At 34.1% G+C, this 18,811-nt stretch overlaps 2 protein-coding genes and 2 long non-coding RNA genes across 9 annotated transcripts; 2 read left to right on the top strand and 2 right to left on the bottom strand.

Annotated features, from left to right (window-relative positions):
* Positions 1-1,033: 1,033 nt before the first annotated feature.
* LOC9313262 lies at positions 1,034-2,097 on the bottom strand. The gene is made up of 2 exons (XR_002332040.1): positions 1,726-2,097; positions 1,034-1,379 (listed from the first exon to the last, which is right to left on the bottom strand). It is a non-coding gene; the product is annotated as an uncharacterized LOC9313262 (long non-coding RNA).
* Positions 2,098-5,034: 2,937 nt separating this feature from the next.
* Positions 5,035-6,993, top strand: LOC9313261 (phenolic glucoside malonyltransferase 2). Its single transcript, XM_021026871.1, has one exon. The coding sequence runs from the start codon at positions 5,461-5,463 to the stop codon at positions 6,832-6,834; it is 1,374 nt and encodes a 457-aa protein (XP_020882530.1). The 5' UTR covers positions 5,035-5,460; the 3' UTR covers positions 6,835-6,993.
* Positions 6,994-10,165: 3,172 nt separating this feature from the next.
* LOC9311589 (malonyl-CoA:anthocyanidin 5-O-glucoside-6''-O-malonyltransferase) lies at positions 10,166-13,360 on the top strand. The gene is given in 4 exon segments (XM_021024172.1): positions 10,166-11,271; positions 11,274-11,971; positions 12,091-12,141; positions 13,112-13,360. Coding segments are annotated over 2 exon segments (1,374 nt in total). The 5' UTR covers positions 10,166-10,278; the 3' UTR covers positions 11,655-11,971; positions 12,091-12,141; positions 13,112-13,360.
* Positions 13,361-14,077: 717 nt separating this feature from the next.
* On the bottom strand, positions 14,078-15,793 carry LOC110228055. Of its 6 annotated transcripts, none has more exons than XR_002331662.1 (4): positions 15,477-15,793; positions 15,192-15,395; positions 14,501-14,890; positions 14,078-14,403 (listed from the first exon to the last, which is right to left on the bottom strand). It is a non-coding gene; the product is annotated as an uncharacterized LOC110228055 (long non-coding RNA). The 6 variants fall into 6 exon arrangements; XR_002331660.1 differs by having other exon boundaries at positions 14,078-14,396; XR_002331661.1 differs by having other exon boundaries at positions 14,501-14,582.
* Positions 15,794-18,811: the final 3,018 nt, after the last annotated feature.

Genomic DNA, 18,811 nt, shown 5'->3' with positions numbered 1-18,811 from the left:
TTTGAAGACATGTTAATTTGGCGAGCATGTGAAATAAACTTAGACTAATTCAATTAGTTTATGGAACCAACCTAAACTATTTTTTTTTTATAGCCTTAAGACTCGACTTTTAGACGTATTTTTCATTTTCAGTTTAGACATTATTTTACTTATAAAGAGTTTTTGGCAAAAGATCTCTCAACCTTATTAAAAATTTGACGAAAATTTCTGAACCCTTTTATTTATTTAATTATATTTGATTATATTTCATACTTTGCTTTGACTTTTATCATGTCTAAGTAGTTTTCCAATTGGGTTTATTGTTTTCAAGGGTATTTTATAATTGAGTGAATTTGTGCAGAGACGTTACTTTTAATAATAATTAGGAAACCAGTATTAGTGAGGAGCGTCGGAGACAACGTTGAAAAAAAAGTTGCAATAGGGCTTGTAGTTGACAATAATTACAAGAATACCAGGTTGGGCTTACGTCGTGCGCGTGGGGAGGAGAATGTGGCTTTACGAATAAACGAAGGAACATTCTGACACAACTTAAATTCTCAACAGTTGGATTAACCTTCACGCGGCAACATATAGAACTAAGTGACAGTTATTAAATTTTAATTTGAATCTATAACAAAAACATATGGATAAAAATTAGAAAATTTAAACCACTAACCTAATCGCGTAGATTTCTATTAATAAATGTAGCACTTATAGTTCGATATATGACTCTATAAAAATATATGAACATGTATCTAAATTTATAGATAAATAATAATTCATTAACTAAATGAGAATTTTTGATGAAATTCAATTTTTTTCCCCAGAAAAAAAAAACATGTTTCGATTGATTTCATGCATAGCCTATGCTTCATCGTCTTCTTCCTTTTCACTCTAAAATTTCTTGTTTTGGTATCCTTGACCAATCTAAATCTTGACCAATCTCCACAAATATCCTTAGATTTGCATCTATACTTTGCAGATCTATTTATGAAGATCCAAAACATATTTTAGATCCTTAATTTTCCGATGAAAAAACAATGGCGGTGTGAATAATACGACGATGTTTTCTTATCGATTTGAATGAATTAGAACAGAGTTGAGAGAGAGATGAACATGAGATCTGCATCTATACTTTGTAGATCTATTTGTGAAGATCCAAAAAATGTTTTACATCCTTATTTGTATTGTGAAAGTTATCTTTTCTGATGAATAAACGATGGCGGTGTGAATCGAGCAATTTCCCAAAACACGGCCGAATTAATTCAAGCTCTGTCGGTTGTAAAGCCTTGAGGACAACTTTAATCGTGTGGAGCTTGAAGTACTGGTTAACACGATCACCCACAGGTTCTTCTCGATCGGCGAATAACCTAGCAGGAAGGTCTACATGCGCCATGTTCCTTAAGAAAAAGTGAAGATCTTCGTCAGTTAATGGACCCACAAGAGAAATTGTAAACATGCAAGCACAAAAGTAAAGATCTATATAGGTTTATGAATAACCAAACCAGATCTAAGAAAATAGGTGAAGAAGTAAAAGGATCTGGGAAGAAGAAACGACAAATATAGATAGTTAAGGTTTTTTGGTAAACGACGGAGAAACAGTAGCTTTAAAACCAACGACGGTGACAGAGCAAAAAACTTACAAAATCGACCAAATCGACCAAAAATTTCATGAAATACAGGGAAACTCCGAAAAAACGCAAATGGAACAAAATCGAGAAAGAATTAGAGAAATATTCTCCATACCGTAACAGAAGATGAAAATTCTTGCGAAAATGAGAAATAGAACCAACGGCGAGAAAAGAAAAGACACCGGAGAAAAAAAAACGGGGACTAAAACAAAAGAGAAAACTGATGGACTTAGGGTTATGAGAGCAAAAAGTCGGAATGTAGCAGAAGAGAGAAGTTGGACAGGCAAGAGTCAGAATAAATAGACACGCATTAAATCTTCGGAAATGGTCTTTACCAAGATAATTGTCATGCGTAATTCGGCCGATATTTGGTAGAAGGGAGAGAGGCGCGTGAGGTTATAATCGGAAGAAAGAGTGGCTAAGTATTATCATTGTCTTGGACCAAATGGGCTAACACCGAAAATTTTAATAAGTCAAAAAGTAACGTCTCCCACCCAATTATCTCTTTATAATTTTGATGTTAGGTTGTTAGATTTGGGATGTTATCTTATTGGTTATTCATTCATAGTTGTTTTGAAAGTTAAACTTGATTACCTACCTTGTTTCTTATATTATGTTAATTCACGAATCAAAATTGTATGTTGAATTCCTTGCAAAAACATAGATGAGCAAATTATCATTAGCCAACCAGAGTTGATGTTAAGGCACTTTACCTATATTTAAAAATATTATTTTGCATAAGAATTTTCTTCTTATTTTCATTTCTTTAGATGAATTGAGAGTAACACTTTTCCCTAATTTGTTTTATTGAAAAAAAAAAAATATATATAAACATAAGAGTCTTCTCTCCATCTAGCCTATCCACCTAAGCATCCACATAAGCAATATTATTTATTTTACATTAAAATACACTTTAAACATTCATATAGTACATATTTATGTTCCTTATAATTAATAAAAAAATTAAATAAATAAAAAACAAATTATGTAAAATAAATTAGATGTTAAAACTGTGGAAGTCGAAACTAACACAATCGAGATTTGTCTAGGGTTTTAATTTAGGGATACGATAAATGTGAATTCTCAAAGAACAACAGAAACAATTGTAACCAAAGATGGTGTTCTTGATCTTATTGATGAACAGAGTAGTTTTGATCGTACAAGAGTTTGATCGTAAGAGAAAAAGATGTTTGTGCTGTGAGAGCTTTGCGTAGTGTAAATCCTAGAGCGATATTGCCTTTTGCTTGAGCCTTGAGTCTCTTTATATAGGGGTGATAAACCGCCTCTCCAACGATATTCTCGGAAGATTTCCATTTATCTTGAAGGCGGCCTAGAATATCGCGGGTTTAGGATAGTTTCCTTATTCTTCGGGGTTTCTTGGAAGATTTCCTGATTTGAGTCGATCCTTCTAGATTATCTCTTATCATTTCCGAGTATGTCGGAAATGATATCTTGCTTAGAAATGATACTTCTGGAGGCGAATATGATTTCGCCTCGGGTGTCTATGATTTCGGCTCGGGCGGCATGGATGATGGCATGACTCCCGAGCCGAGCTGGGGAGACTCTAAAAAGATTGGGCTCGGATACTCTTCGTCGATTGAGCTCGGCTACTCTCAGAGAAGCGGCTCGGGCTACTTGTGAGGTCGGCTCGGGGTGGAATGAAAGCTCAGCTCGGGCATGGTGACATATAGGTTCCCGAGCTGTCGTGGCAAACGTCCCCGAGCCGGTATAAGGTGACCCGAGTTATATCAATCGACATTCTCCGAGCCAGTCCAATGATTGATCCCGAGCTGTTTCGGCAGTGTTCCCCGAGCCGGTTTTGATGATACGGCCCGAGGTATTATTTCCTAGCTCGGACTCAGTGCGGATGGAATCCGACCCCAACAAAAATAATAATAAAAACTATAAAAATATTATTAGTAGTAATAATATACTTCCACTTTTAATAGATAAAAATTACAAATGATCATATTTCAAATCTTTAAATGTGTTAACATGTTTAATAATAGAAGTAAATTTTAAATACATGGTAGAATAAAAAAATCTATGTAATTCTATATGTAAGATTTTAAACAAGAAAATAAAATTTAAAGTGAACCATTAGTTTCTAAATAAATATACTACATATTATTTTTTAGTATTAAATTTTTACTTAAAGAAAAATAAAAGATTACTAAACTCAACTCTAATTTATGAATCACATTATTCATGAGTTCTACACAAACTATATAGAAAATGAAATGTAAGCCATTAAAAAAAGTGATATGTAATTTGTATAGCATATTCTCAAGTGCAACTACAACTTTATAACATGATCGAAAAGAAAAACAAGATTGATATTTCATCAATTGAATCAAATGCTTTTAACCCAAAAATTTGAGTATTGAAAGCATTTATGGGTTAATCCGGAGTTAAAGTAGTATATTTATTTGAGTAAAAAAGTTCAATTTGAGTAAACCCAAAAATTCACTACTAAAAATTCATCAACTTTTATCACAAATACAAACATATATTTTTATATATAAGTTTTAGCCCAAATTTTCAAGATGGATTATTTTTTTCAACTTTATTTTATTAGTCAAGAAATTGAACTTTTTATGTTTGTAAAGTGAAAAGAAAAAGTAAAAAAAACTACATTTTCCCACTTTAAAACCTATGAGATAAAATCTACTTTAACTCATTACCACACACCATACAATTTTTAGATTGGGTGAAAAAAAAAAATGGAATATAACTTTTAGAAAAAAAAAATTCCTATTCAATTTTGTAGAGTGAAAATTCTTTTACTTTTTGTCCTATTTTTTTTTTTTTTAGAAGAATTAAGATTTGAGAGTAGTTATAGTCTAACCTTCATTTTCGTTTGATTGACGAAATATAATAGCTTCCATTCACACTCTAAAATAAAATTAACAAATTTTTGGACACCAGAATTTATGTTTTGTCAACGTCTTTTATAATTTGGATATCCAAAACAAAAAATCTTAACCAAACACCAGTTTTCGGTGTCTATCATTGTGGTGTTTGTCTTTAGAATTTCTTCTCAGTTGATGGGATTCTCATATCCGGGTGCGGTGTTTCTGTTTACCGCGATGGCACTCTCAGATCCGGGTTTGGTGCTTCTGTTTACTGCGGTCCTGGCAGGCCCGGCGGAGAGGGCAAGCTAGTGAAGCCACCGATTAGGGTCTCAAAATTTTGAGGGCCTTTTTACCTAAAAATTTGTTAAGTTTTCTTATATACAATAATTTTTGTAGGGCCTTTTAAAAATATTGTGGGTTTTTAGAGACAACTACAACATTTTTTTAAGGGTAAAAATCTAATTTAAAAAAAAAAAAATTATGGGCTTTAATTTTGCTTAGGGCACCCAAATTGTTCGGGCCGGCACTGGATCCTGGTCTCAGTGGTAGCACAATGTTGATTGATTGATGTCCAACTGCAACAGTAAAAGGTGTGGAGAAGGAGAGGGGAGAATTTGTTTGGTCCAAAACTCAAGATAGTTTGTAGGTTCTGTGTTTTTTTTTTGCCATGTTTTGGTTTTAAACTAGGTTTTGATTATGTATCTCATCCAAGATTCTAATAAAACTAATTTTAAGTATTAAAAACACCAGTTTTCGATGTTTTTGCCACGCTCTAATATACTTTGTTACTTATCTATTCACTGTTGATAGTGATATGGTGTCGACAACCAAAACTAGTGATATCTAGAGAAGTCAATAATTCGGTGACACGTGGATAGATATATAAATTTGGTCGTAAAGTTGGGAGATCTAAAGATTTCAGACTTTTGCATGTATTATTAGTTTCCTGTCGAAATTCCAGATCAATTTTTTACCTTCTTCCTCACCATTCACCAATGACACTACACATCATTGACATTGCCGGCGTCATCCCTGCCGTCGACTCGGACTCGGTCCTGAACTCGGCCAACTTGGTCACAATCCCTTTAACTTTCTTTGATCTACCTTGGCTACTGTTCCAGCCAGTCAAGCGAGTCTTCTTCTACAGACTCACCGAGTCGAAGCATGACCATTTCCACTCCATCATCCTCCCGAGGCTCAAGCTCTCTCTCTCCCTTGTCCTCCGCAACTATCTCCCTCTCTCTGGCCGCATCACTTGGGACACAAACGAGCTTAAACCGAGCATTGTCGTCTCTCCAAACGACGCCGTTTTGGTGACGGTAGCCGAGAGTGACGCTGATTTTTCTCATCTTTCCGGCTATGGACAACGTCCTGTTTCCGAGTTACACAACTTGCTCCCCAAGTTACCCGTTTCGGATGACTCAGCGACCGCCTTCTCTATACAAATCACGTTGTTTCCGAACCAAGGATTTTCCATTGGCGTCGCAGGACATCATGCCGTTATGGACGGGAAAACGTCAAGCATGTTTATCAAAGCTTGGGCTCATACATGCAAACACCAACTCGAAAATATAGCCTCTCTGCCGGATATTTTAACTCCGTCTTATGATCGGTCATTGATCAAAGATTTGACCGGACTCGATGAAAAGATAATCCAGATGGTGAGATCGTTGAAAGGTAACAAAACTAACATCAGAAGCTTGACTCCGTTTCCCGCAAGAAAACTCGCAAACGACGTAGTCTTGGCCACGCTCGTGCTCTCTTGCGAAGACATCAAGAAGCTCAGGGAGCAAATCAAGAACGTGTCACCAAGCCTTCATTTGTCGACTTTCGTAATTTCCTACGCCTACGCGTGGACCTGCTTTGTGAAGGCACGTGGAGGAAGCGGAGAGAGATCAGTGAGTTTCCTCTTCGTTGGAGATTTCAGAGAACGGTTAGATCCGAAGCTTCCGGCGACTTACTTCGGAAACTGTATGTTTCCGGTGGGTTGTTACAACCGTAAGGCGGTGGAGTTTACGGAAGAGAAGGGACTCGTAACGGCCGTTGAGATTCTTAGCGATTTAGTCAAAGGATTAAGTTCAAGAAAAATAGAGACGATCGTGAAGGAGTTAGCGGAAAGTTTTGATTTCCAAAAAGGAAGTACACAGTTTGGGACTATAGCCGGGTCGACCCGTTTGGGAATATACGAGTCGGATTTCGGGTGGGGAAGACCCGTTAAGGTTGATGTTGTCTCTATTGATCAAGGAGAATCGTTCTCTATGGCGGAGAGACGTGACGAATCAGGTGGTGTGGAGATTGGGATGTGTTTGAAAAAGACTGAAATGGACAACGTTATGGCTTTTTTCAACAATGTTAAAATACGTTTTTAGAAAGCCCATTTTAATAAGGTAAAAGCTTGCTTAGTTTGTTCTTGTGATGTTCAATAAATCTATGTGTGTAAGTCTTTCTCTATATCTCCACTCTTTTCATAAATATGTTTTGTAAGCTTTATATCATTATGTACTTGTAGTTTTGAGTTTTTAGGTGAATTTTCTTAGTAAAGTGTTGCCTAAAGAAAAAAAAAATTGGTTTATCTCGAAATCGATTCTATTTTAGGAGGGAGGAAAGGTCTTTACTCTACCACAATAACTAATTCAAAATGATGATGTCCCTCAACTATTTTATAGATATCTGAGAGCATCTCCAACCAAAAAAAACTGATGAGAATTTCTCAATTATATTATTTTATTTATTTAATAATAAATAAATTATTTATTTAAATTTTTAATTATATGAAAGAAAATCTGACCAATCATATAAACCCAACTGTTAAAGTGGATGTCTCAGAGTTTCTCATATGAGAATGAGAAACGTGTATAGTTCTCTCTCCGCTTTTTTCATTACTTTTTATTTTTTTAATTTTTAGACACTCTCTCAGAAACTGTCATTGGAGATGGTCTGATGTCTCTGGGCCGAGTCTGAACAGATCAAAGAAGCACATGTGTTGTTAAGTTGGCGCATTACTCTTTTTCCCTACCATGTGCTTTTGATTTGAATGTCCCTTTTTCTGTCTCATGTTATATATATTTTTGTCAAATTTTTTTTTAACATCATCAAATTTATTTTTCTGTCCTTTTATTATTTTTCTCTAGGTTTTTCTCTTTCTTAAAATCTTTTTAATTGGTAAATGAAGTTTTGTTATAAACTAGTAAGTGGTAAGCAAACTCATCAAAAAAGAAAAACATATATAAGGATTTTCAGTCAAACCTTATTGTTTAATTATATCAATTTCAAATTTTTGATTTAAAATTCATATTTACATTTATGTTATTAAAATAAAAAATTGTCAGCAATCTTTTCAAAAATATTTACGTACGTATACATATCATTAAAGCGGCAAAATTTCAGGTAAAACAAACAAAAATTAAAGTTTAAAATTGATTAAAAACTAACATGAGGAAAGATTCTTATTTTCTTTAGGCAACAAACATACTAGGATGCGTGATGGCCTGTTTGATATATACTCTACAAGAGATTTGTTGTTTAACGTCTTTTTACTAACGTCACTTATTGAAGTGACGTGAAGTTCAGAAGAGAGAAGGGATTTAGCGTCGTTTATCTAACCGACGGTAATTAAATTAATCCAGTTTTTAGGTTTACCTCTTTCTCTGCAAATAAAATTCTCATTGTTTCACTGTCCCGATCTTGTTAAAGATTTTAAATGTGCAATGACTTTTCATATAACATTTGGTATTTCTAGTTAACGGAACCTACAAAGATCTTATAGATCTGAACGTAAATAATTGATTTTTCTTTGCTATTGGTACTTTGCCACTCTTCTTCTTGTATGGGATGATACTTTTGGTTATTTGATAGTTCTCTTCCTTGTAGAGTGGGAACTTTTGGTCTATTGGAGAAGAAAAGTCTTAAACAATGCTTCAAAGGTTGCTCTGGTTCTCATAGTCCAAGGCACGTTCTTACTACCTTATAAATGGGATCAGAATCAAGCTTTCATTTTTAACTACAGGCTCCTTAGTTTCTAATATTTTTGTTCTTTTTTTTTTTTTTTGATAAACCCTATCGGTTATCCGGTCGGCCCCGGTAAAAACGCACCGAGGTGCTACATAGTGGACTGGTCCACCGTGTTAACGGTTAGGTCCTTACGGGCTATCACTCTGCCTATCCCGAGTTTGGAATGCCTTCCGATCGACTAAGTGCCAGGATGTAGTCATGCCGCCTGTATTTCTGGCTACCAGGTAAACCAATTGGGTCAGGACCCAACTGACAGACTTTCCAAACAAATGTGTTTTTGTTTCCAGGGAAAATCGAACTCAGGTTTGGGAGTTTCACCATTTTCCAATGTTTTTGTTCTTTAATCACTGTTTATATGTATGTATGTTCAATGTTTCTTGTAGTTTTAACGCATCTGATATAGAATGCATAATAATCTGCAAAACTCACTTATTGTGTTTATGCTCAATTCTCTGCTCATTGCTGAAAGGGGACACTATTTATTGGAGGATTATAAAAGTATTAAGTAGAGAAGGTGTTGTCCAAGAATAATTTTAGACAAAAGAAGTTTTGACATGTGAGTGAAGTTGGTGGGAATTCATTCAATCATCAAGCAATTCCATGATCTGGTGAATAATTATATATTGCATTTTCTTGCATTATATTCTTACATGTAAATGTTTTCATATTTCAGGCAAGGATTTCAGTAGCTGAAGTTTAAAGTTTGGAAGATTTTAATATGTTCGCAATATTGTGGATTGTCTATTGTTGTATATTAAAAGACAGATTATATATGTTTGATGTAAACGTATTTCTTATTTGATTAATATAATTTTTTTTGGTTCCATTGTTTCAAAGTTGTAGTTAATTACAATGTTTATTTATATTTGATACATAATTATTAAAATAATGGGCAATAAAAAAAATGGAATTTACTGTACCAAGCAAACCGACGTAAACATAAAGTTAAAGCTTTAAAAATTGATGTAAGAAACCGACGGAAGTTTTAAACGTTAAATCTTAAATATAACGTTATTTGTAAAACCGAAGTAAAAAATATTAGTGTCATCCCTTATTACGACGGTTTAAAAACTAACATTATAATATTAACGTCAGTTATAAACCGACGTTAGCCATGATAATAGCCGACGTTAAACCCCTTCTTTGTTGTAGTGATATTTTGCGATTTTGGCTAGTGTGTTCTCTTGCAAAATGGTAAGAAAAATGGAAAAACGCTTTAAGAAGTTTCAAAACTTACGAAACAAATACTTTATTTGAAACAAGAAATAAAATACTCCACTTTATATTATTTCGCTAACAAAATATTAATGAATTTAAAGTGATTTGAGTTTTATTGAGTTTTGAGATTATTTTGGTGAAATTTGGTGAATTAGAAATTTTTTTATTTCAAATTATCTCAAATCTCACCTAAAACCAAGAGATTTGTATCTTTGTATCTCAAATATAATGAATTTTTTTGGGGGTATTTATGTCGTAAGAAATTTTTCTACAAAGTGATTTCAAGAAATTTCCGTAAACCGTTTAATAGTTAAACCTGAAATTCACCTCCCTCTACTAGGCGATGACCTTATGATAAAAATCTGAAAGAAAAAACTCAAATATATTGGTTTACTTTTGACAAGTCAAATATCAGATATTTATACACCCACCGGTTGGGTAAACCAAGCAGGTGGTTGATATTTTTGGGAGAGAAGTAAGTAAGGAAGGACACATAACCTCCAAAAGAAGCTAAAATGCATATATAAGCGTAGTCAAACAAAGCCAAAGTCAAACAATAAAACTTTGGACTTCACTACCGAGCCATGGTGAATTTCAACTCAGCCGTTAACATACTTGTGGTGGTCCGAGTTAGCCCGCCGTCTTCTAACTCGCTAACACTCCCACTCACTTACTTTGACTTAGGTTGGCTCAAACTCCACCCCGTTGATCGTGTTCTTTTCTACCGCGTCCCCGAGCTGACTCGCTGTTCTCTCATCACTCAAATCAAGTCCTCTCTCTCAGTCACGCTCCTCCACTATCTCCCGCTCGCCGGCCGCCTCGTGTGGGACTCAATCGACACCAAACCGTCCATTGTCTATTCTCCTAACAACGACGATGCCGTGTATCTCACGGTAGCTGAGTCTAATGGTGATCTTTCCCATTTCGCCGGAGATAAACCTCGCCCCGCCATCGATTTTCATCCTTTAGTCCCTGAGTTATCGGTTTCCGACGAATCGGCTGGCGTTCTCGCCGTTCAAATAACGTTTTTTCCCAACCAAGGGTTTTGTCTCGGCGTAACCGCACATCATGCCGTTTTAGACGGAAAAACAACAGCCATGTTTCTCAAAGCATGGGCTCACAACTGTAAACAAGAACAAGAATGTGGTCACATTGCTCTGCCTCTGCCACATGATCTAATCCCTTCTTTAGATCGTACCATTGTTCAAGACCCAACGGGACTCGAGACAAAACTCTTGAACCGGTGGATATCAGCTTCCAACAACAAACCAAGTTTAAAACTGTTTCCTTCCAAAATAATCGGATCCGACATTCTCCGAGTCACGTACCGGTTAACTCAAGAAGACATCAAGAAGCTACGTGAACGAGTGGAGACCGAGTCACACGCTAAGCAGCTCCGTTTGTCGACTTTTGTCATCACTTACGCTTACGTTATAACATGCATGGTGAAGATGCGTGGAGGTGACCCGACCCGGTTTGTGTGTGTCGGTTTTGCATCAGACTTCCGGTCCCGGTTAAACCCTCTGTTACCGTCGACATTCTTCGGGAACTGCATTGTCGGGTCAGGAGACTTCGACAGTTCGACGTGAAAGCAGAACCAATTTTGGGAGAAGGAGAAGGAAAAGGTTTTATCTCGGCGGTCAAGAGTTTTACCGGATGGGTCAACGGATTGTGTCCGGAGAATATAGAGAAGAATATGCTTTTGCCGTTCGAGGCGTTTAAGAGGATGGAACCGGGAAGACAAATGATTTCGGTTGCCGGGTCGAACCGGTTAGGGATTTACGGGTCTAATTTTGGGTGGGGAAAACCGGTTAAGGTAGAGATTGTGACGATTGAGAAGGATGGTTCGGTTTCATTGTCGGAGAGTGGAGATGGAAGTGATGGTGTTGAGATTGGTATTTGTTTGAAGAAAGATGACGTGGAACGTTTTTGCTCGTTATTTTCTCGGGGGTTGAAATAAGATAAAGGGTTTGTTCGAAAACTAGTACATTTCTCAAACATAATTGTAAAAGTAATACAGTTATTATTTACAATTAGGAAAATCCCCAGTTTTTACTGTTTGTGTAATAGATTTGGTGTGAAATAGGTTTTGTAGTGGAATTGGGAAATTACAGAGAAGGGTCTGTGACTGTTTTTTTTTTTTTTTTCTCGCCAAGGCCTTTTGACGATTTGCTTTTATCTAACGTTTCTTCTTTCCCTCTCTCTCTTATCGTCTCTCTTGTACAAAGCTCAATCATTGTTTCCCAGAGATTGTCTATTGGATCAAGACTATTTTGGGTAGTCCATCTCTTTCTCAAAATTCGTTTCTTTCTGCAAAACATGATTTTTCTCATGATTTTAAATCAGTTTTTGAATTGAATTCCGAAAAAATCGAATTAAAATTTGGGCAATTTCAGATCGAAGCTCTTAGGCTCTTGAAAGCCGACACGCCGCTATACGAGACTATGGTAATGTTCTTCAACCTACAAATCAATTTTTTTTTTTTTTTTGGGAACAATTAAGTTTGGCCGTTGATGTACTAAAAACAATTAGAAACATGTTTCTTTTGAGTTAGTGTTGTCGTCTTTTACAATGGATTTCTGTGTTGTTTACACAAATCGAAATTGAAATTTTGTCTCTGTTTTACTAATATACTATGAAATCTCTTGTATATACATGTATTTATATTACAAATTTAGAAATCTGGATTCTCTTTGATTCAATTTGGTAAATATTTTTGTTTATTAGAATCTAAGCGTTACAACGAAGAAGAAGAAGAAGACTCTCTTGTAGATAAAGTCACTCGTCTACTCAAAGGTTTATCAATTTAGGGTTTAATTATAGATCTTGATTTGTTCTTTGTTTGCATCAATTTAGGATTAACAAATTAGTAAAAATTCGTTTATAGGGAACATTATGCTTAATTTTGGGGGAATCATTGAATTGGAATTGGATGATTCTAAGTTTTTACAAGAAAGTGGGGAATGTTGTTACATATCTTTAACTTGTGTTACTAAAATATCGGTTGGAATTTGGTTTTAGGGAAACAAGATTGACTCATAAACATTTCTTAGTTGAGAAGCTTTTTTAAGGTAAATCAAAAAGTGACAACGATTAGTCGAACATTTTGTAATTTGACTTGATTGGAGTTCATTGAGCTTATAATCTGTAGAGAAATGACAGTGCCTAGTGTTTGAGTGTGAGAATGTAACCTTTAACCCGAACACAGAGGAATAAGATTTAGGGTTGATTTTTGGTTTGCATGTTTAATGTCATCTCAGTCTAGCTACCCTTTCTGTGATTTTTAAGTTCATTACTTATTACTTTACCCAATTTTGTAGATAGCAGCATTTTCATTCTCGTTTGATTTTAATTTTGTTAAGTTTTTCTTAATCTTTTTACATGAGCATCTCTGAAGAAACTTGTTTAATTGTGTAGATGTATAAATGGAGTTTGTATAGAAGAAGTTGCAGAAGGCCCATTATATATTGGAACTTGGGTATTATTTGGATTTTGGGACTTTTGCTAATTTAATAGAAGGTTCTTTGAGCATGTATGTTAATTTTTGTAACTTAGGTAAGAAACTAAACTACATAACAAACAATGTCTTCAGATAGTGCACTTGTTTTTCTTGGATGTGTAAGGATTCTCTGATCTGTACATTTATTAACTGTTCAGTTAGTACTATCTGTACAGTTGGTTTGATCTACAAATATCTTCTACATATAGTCTTTCTGTACAACTAAACAATTGTACAAAAAACCATGTCCAAACGGAATATTACATCTGTACAGTTGTTTGAGTGTATAGTTGCTAACCATCTGTACAGATATCCTAATGTACAGATCAAACTCTCTAAAGACCAAAATCACTATTGAATAGTTTGATCTGTACAATATATTTGGCGGACAGATAGTTTAATCTGTACACTATATTTGGCGGACGGATAGTTTGATCTGTACAGTATATTTGGCGGACGGATAGTTTGATCTGTACAGTATATTTGGCGGACGGATAGTTTGATCTGTACAGTATATTTGGCGGACAGATAGTTTGATCTGTACATTATATTTGGCGGACGGATAGTTTTATCTGTACAATATATTTGGCGGACAGATAGTTTGATCTGTACAGTATATTTGGCGGACGGATAGTTTGATGTGTACATCAGGTTTTCTGTTCACACATCCATCATTTTTTGGTTTTGAATATGCACACATGTTGAGTCAACATTTATCTTTTACCATATTTTTCCCACATGTTCCTTTTACTATATTGTACAAATCAAATTATCTAATCTTGCAATCGTAGAACCAAAGAATGAAACAAAATTGTATTTTCATTTTGTTCCCCCCTATGAATTTATTTGTGTAGAATAAAAAATCCTATCATTTGGAATAGCTCTTGTTCTTTGCAGTTTTCCAATACCGTTGGATCAATTATCTCAATAAATTTGGGTTTGAATATGTACACCTATAGAGTTACATTTTTCTTTTACCAAATCTCCCCCATGTGCTCTCTTGACTATATTGTACAAATCAAACTATACAATCTTGCAGTCAAAACAAAATAGAACCAAGTGATTATCTTGCCTACTTTCCCATAGTTTTATCATGAAAAAGTCTCCAGTGGTGTATTGATTCCGCTACACTAAGTCGCTACAACCTTTGGTCTGAAATCTTGAAATTTCGGGATGACCTTCTTTTACGCGTCATATTGACATCTGTGCACTAAATCGGTCATAAATCTTGAACTACTGCTCTGATAGGCCTGAAATCTCATTTTCTTTAAAATCAAAAACGTTTAAGCAATCTGATAAAGATATACCTTCTTCTTGAACTTGACTAATTCATCGATTAAAGAAAAGATGGTATGATCTTTACTAATCCCAACATTTTCCCGGATGGAACTGCATAAAACATCAGTCATGAATTAATCTTCTCAAAAAATATTGTTTCACCCTAGACACAAACATAACGTGGAACTAACATAGAATGGAATCGGAAATAAGAGATAAAGAGCTTCTAAATTCCACAACTACATAATTTACGAATCATTCTTCTCAAAAAAAATAGCTTCATAGTAAACACAAGCATAACCAAGAAATATTAGAGAACTAAATTTGAAATAAGAGGTAGAGATATCTAATTTCATCACCACATTCCTGTTTCAGAAATTCATTCATGAATCAATCTCCTCGAGAAAACCAGTTTCATCCTAAACACAAACCAAAACAAAGGAGTACTTGAGATTATAATTGAAAATATTAGCTCAAGAGCTTCTAAATTAGACAGTTTCATGTTTCAATTCCATCCTTGGAAAGCAATGCTATTCAAACCGATTGATCAGCTAACAACCTAATGCATCAGAATACAAACTCCACTAACAAAAGTTTCACGATCGATACTAATTCTCTGAAATTTCCGATTTGAATAATTAGAAATCCTAAACCCAAACGCATTTCAATCGATTAAAAGTATCAAACCAAAAATCCCAAAAAGAAAAATCTTATCTTTACCTGAGTAACCGTTTTGCCATGTGCATAGTGAAGAAGACCAGAAGAATGCGTTTTAATCGAAACACAATTCATCATCTAATTTTTGGTTCTCGTACTTAGAATTCAAACCCATAGATCTTCTTTTTTCTCTCACTTGGAGGTCTCTTAGGTTGATTTGGATCCTTCTTCGTCTTCTTCCCAGGCTTTCTACCTCTGGTTTTGAGTCTGATAAATCGGAAAACGAAGAAATCAGATTTTGAAGATGCGAAAACAAATCTGGATCTCAAGTCGGAGAAGAAACCTAACCTCTGATCAGTGCTCGTTGCTTCAGCTTTGGATTCGCCGCCTTTCATGTCGAAGTTTCTGCAATTGAAGAATGACAAAGAAACGAAGAAGAAGATCGTTGGAGAATCGTTTGACTCGGACTGAGTTTTGGGGAAAAGGAAGGTTTAGAGAAGACATAATTTATTTTAATGTCAATGGCACTGTCGTAAATATAAGAAATATGTGAGGGTCACAATGTCTTCGAAACAGTTGCAGCACAGTGAAAGTGGGGGTTTTCCCGATTATAAATAGTAAATGTACTGCTTTTCTAATTATGTTTAGAAAACGTACTATTTTGCAACTTATCTCTAAGATAAATGAGGTTACAAATTATGAATGTATGTTGGTTTAAGATGAATCACTTTTTTTTTTAGTTTACAATATTTTAAGAGTAATTAAACAGTTTACTTATCTAACTAACACTTTCATAAAACAATTTACGAAACAACCCAATTTAAAAATAAATGATTGAATTTTTAAATTTGAGGATTACTAAAATGATAAAATGATGAATTACTGAATTTTGAACTTACGTTTTTTTCTCAACATTTTGCATAACTCTTAAAATTTTCTAATGATTTTTTTCTACACCTTAAAACAATGTACTTACCTAGTGAATGACTCCATGATTTGTGGATTAAAAATCTAGTAAAACCTCTACAAAAAATAATACTCAATAAATTAATTATCACTATAAATCTAAAATTTATGATATATTAAAACAGAAAATAAGTATTTTATAAATTTTGTGATTAATACAAGGGTTCTTCAAGTGGTTAGGTTCGAGTGCAAATTTTGACAGTGAAATCCGATATATGTGGATAAAAATAATTCAAAGATAATATTTGATATGTAAGAACTGTTGACAAAAAAAAACATGTTGCAACTGATTAGAGAAAATTGAGTATAACAAAATAAAATAAAATAACAAAGTTTTGATATAAGTTAACAATAACTCAATAGTCTGATCAGTTATATGTTAGCGATGAGAACGTGAAAATATAAATATGTCGGGAGGCAAACGAATGCTCTTGGAACAAGGCGAAAGAAATTAAGGTGAAAAGTTTTTAAGAGAAATTGACGAAAATTTTAAAAATATGTACATAACTAAAGTAAAATCTTTCAATTCTCATTCATTCGATATAAATGAGTTTAATACTATTTAATATCTTAACAAAATTAGTGGTTCGGGTTATCGGTTCAAAAGCAGATTAAACTCTTTGGTTATGTAAGTGTGATATGTGAGATATGAGATACAAATATTTATGACTTGGTCAAAACTTATCTTATGGCACGATACGCTTGCTTAGATGTGTGACATTATTACATCAACAATAAAAAGATATGTACAATTAGATCAATGATCAAACAAAACCTCTAGGAAGATGTATTCATGTGATACAATATGGAAGAAACTCTCTCTGAAATAAAAAAAAATGTGGGATCGTCGCTAAGGCTGTTTTCTCTTCTCTCGAGTTTTGTCAACTAATTTTTGCTATTACGTGTTACCTAACAATTCGTTGTATTTTCAAAAGAAACATCATTCTCGGCAAAATCTATGTTGTATATCGCTTTATAAAATATGTTTTTGTCTATCTAAATATATTTTTATGTTTGAAATGATTATATTAAAAAACAACTTATATTGTTAAAATTTTAAAGTAAAATTCCGCGCAACGCACGGGGCGTATAACTAGTTTATAGAATATATACTACAAGAAAACCTGCAATTTGGGACTCTTTGTTATGACTATTTTTATAGTCGCAAAAAAGCGCGACTACTTTGTGTCTGTTTTGCAACTGTTAAACAACTACAAACAAAACAGATGGAAACTGGTCGCTTATTAGCGACGGAAATAAGTAGTCGGACAAAAGTTTCAGTTAAGCGACTACTATCCGACCGTTTACCGATTCAATATTTTTGGTCGCAACAAGGTCGCACTTTGAGACCACTTAGCGACTTGTTATCTATAGAACTCTTTTTTTTTACAATTTGACTAAAGGTCACAAAACGGTCGCAAATTTTGCAACATATTTGCGACGAACAAAGATAATCGATCACATTTATCTGAGATTTAGCGACCACTTTGTTACATATTAACAACTCTCGATATTAAACATTCGAAATATCAGATTTGAGGTTTGTGACCATAATCCGACATATTGTGTGACCATTGTACGACTGATGTTGTGACCCTTTCGCGTCTAGCACCTGAGATTAGTGACTATTTTGCTACATATTACCAACACTCGATATTTTCAATTCGAAATTTGTAAATTGAGGTTTGTTTACATGTTTACATGTTTTCTTATATATTACTACTTTGATTTTATTGAAGTTAGTTAGAAAAGACTTAACCAACCTCTTGAAATTCAATGTTAACAATCCATACATTCAAAAGTTCCAAATCCATATGAACTAAGCATGTCTCTTTATGAACACAATAGGGAATTTTGTAAAATTTCTAAAATAAGTTAAGAAGTTCAGGTTTGATCAACCTAACACTTATATATGTACTCTATGCTACTAAACTGAGTGTTTATTAGTGATTTCTATCAGTATAGTGAATCAAATCCAAAACTTTTGTATTTTTCTATAGTGACTACTCATTATCTGTGTCAACTTAGTCACACTTTGCGACTAGTTTGTGACATTTTCGCGATTGTACCTATATTGTGACTAAATTACGATAGGTTTTGTGACTATTTGCCGACGAATATTGCAACGGTTTTACGACTTTTTCGATGTTTGTTATATTTTAAGAAATTTTGCTAACTATTTTGTGACCCTTTCGCGTCTAGCACCTGAGATTAGCGACTATTTTGCTACTGATTACCAACGCTTGATATTTTCAATTCAAAATTTGTAAATTGAAGTTTGTTTACATGTTTTCTTATATGTTACTACTTTGATTTTATTGAAGTTAGTAAAAAAAGACTCAACCAACCTCTTGAAATTCAATGTTTACAATCCAAACATTCAAAAGTTCTAAATCCATATGAACTCATCATGTTACTTTATGAACATCATAGGGACTTTTGTAAAATTTATAAAATATTTTGAGAAAGCCAGGTTTGACCAACCTAACACTTATACATGTATTCTATGCTACTAAAGTGAGTGTTTATGAGTGATTTCTATAAATAGAATGAATCAAATCCATAGATTTTGAATTTTTTGTGTTGTGACTTTTTATTGTCTGTCTCAACTTAGTCACAGTTTGCGACTATTGTGTGACATTATTGCGACATGTACCTTTATTGTGACTAAATTACGACAGCTGATCTGGGCTGCGGCTCTAATGGGCAAGTATTTT

The sequence above is a fragment of the Arabidopsis lyrata genome, assembly GCF_000004255.2.
Source record: "Arabidopsis lyrata subsp. lyrata unplaced genomic scaffold ARALYscaffold_5, whole genome shotgun sequence".
Lineage (NCBI taxonomy): Eukaryota > Viridiplantae > Streptophyta > Magnoliopsida > Brassicales > Brassicaceae > Arabidopsis > Arabidopsis lyrata.
This window is presented reverse-complemented; position numbering and strand designations above follow the sequence as displayed.

Excerpts from the sequence above, each read along its gene's own strand:
- LOC9313261 (XM_021026871.1), top strand. The coding sequence starts at position 5,461 with ATGACACTACACATCATTGACATTGCCGGCGTCATCCCTGCCGTCGAC.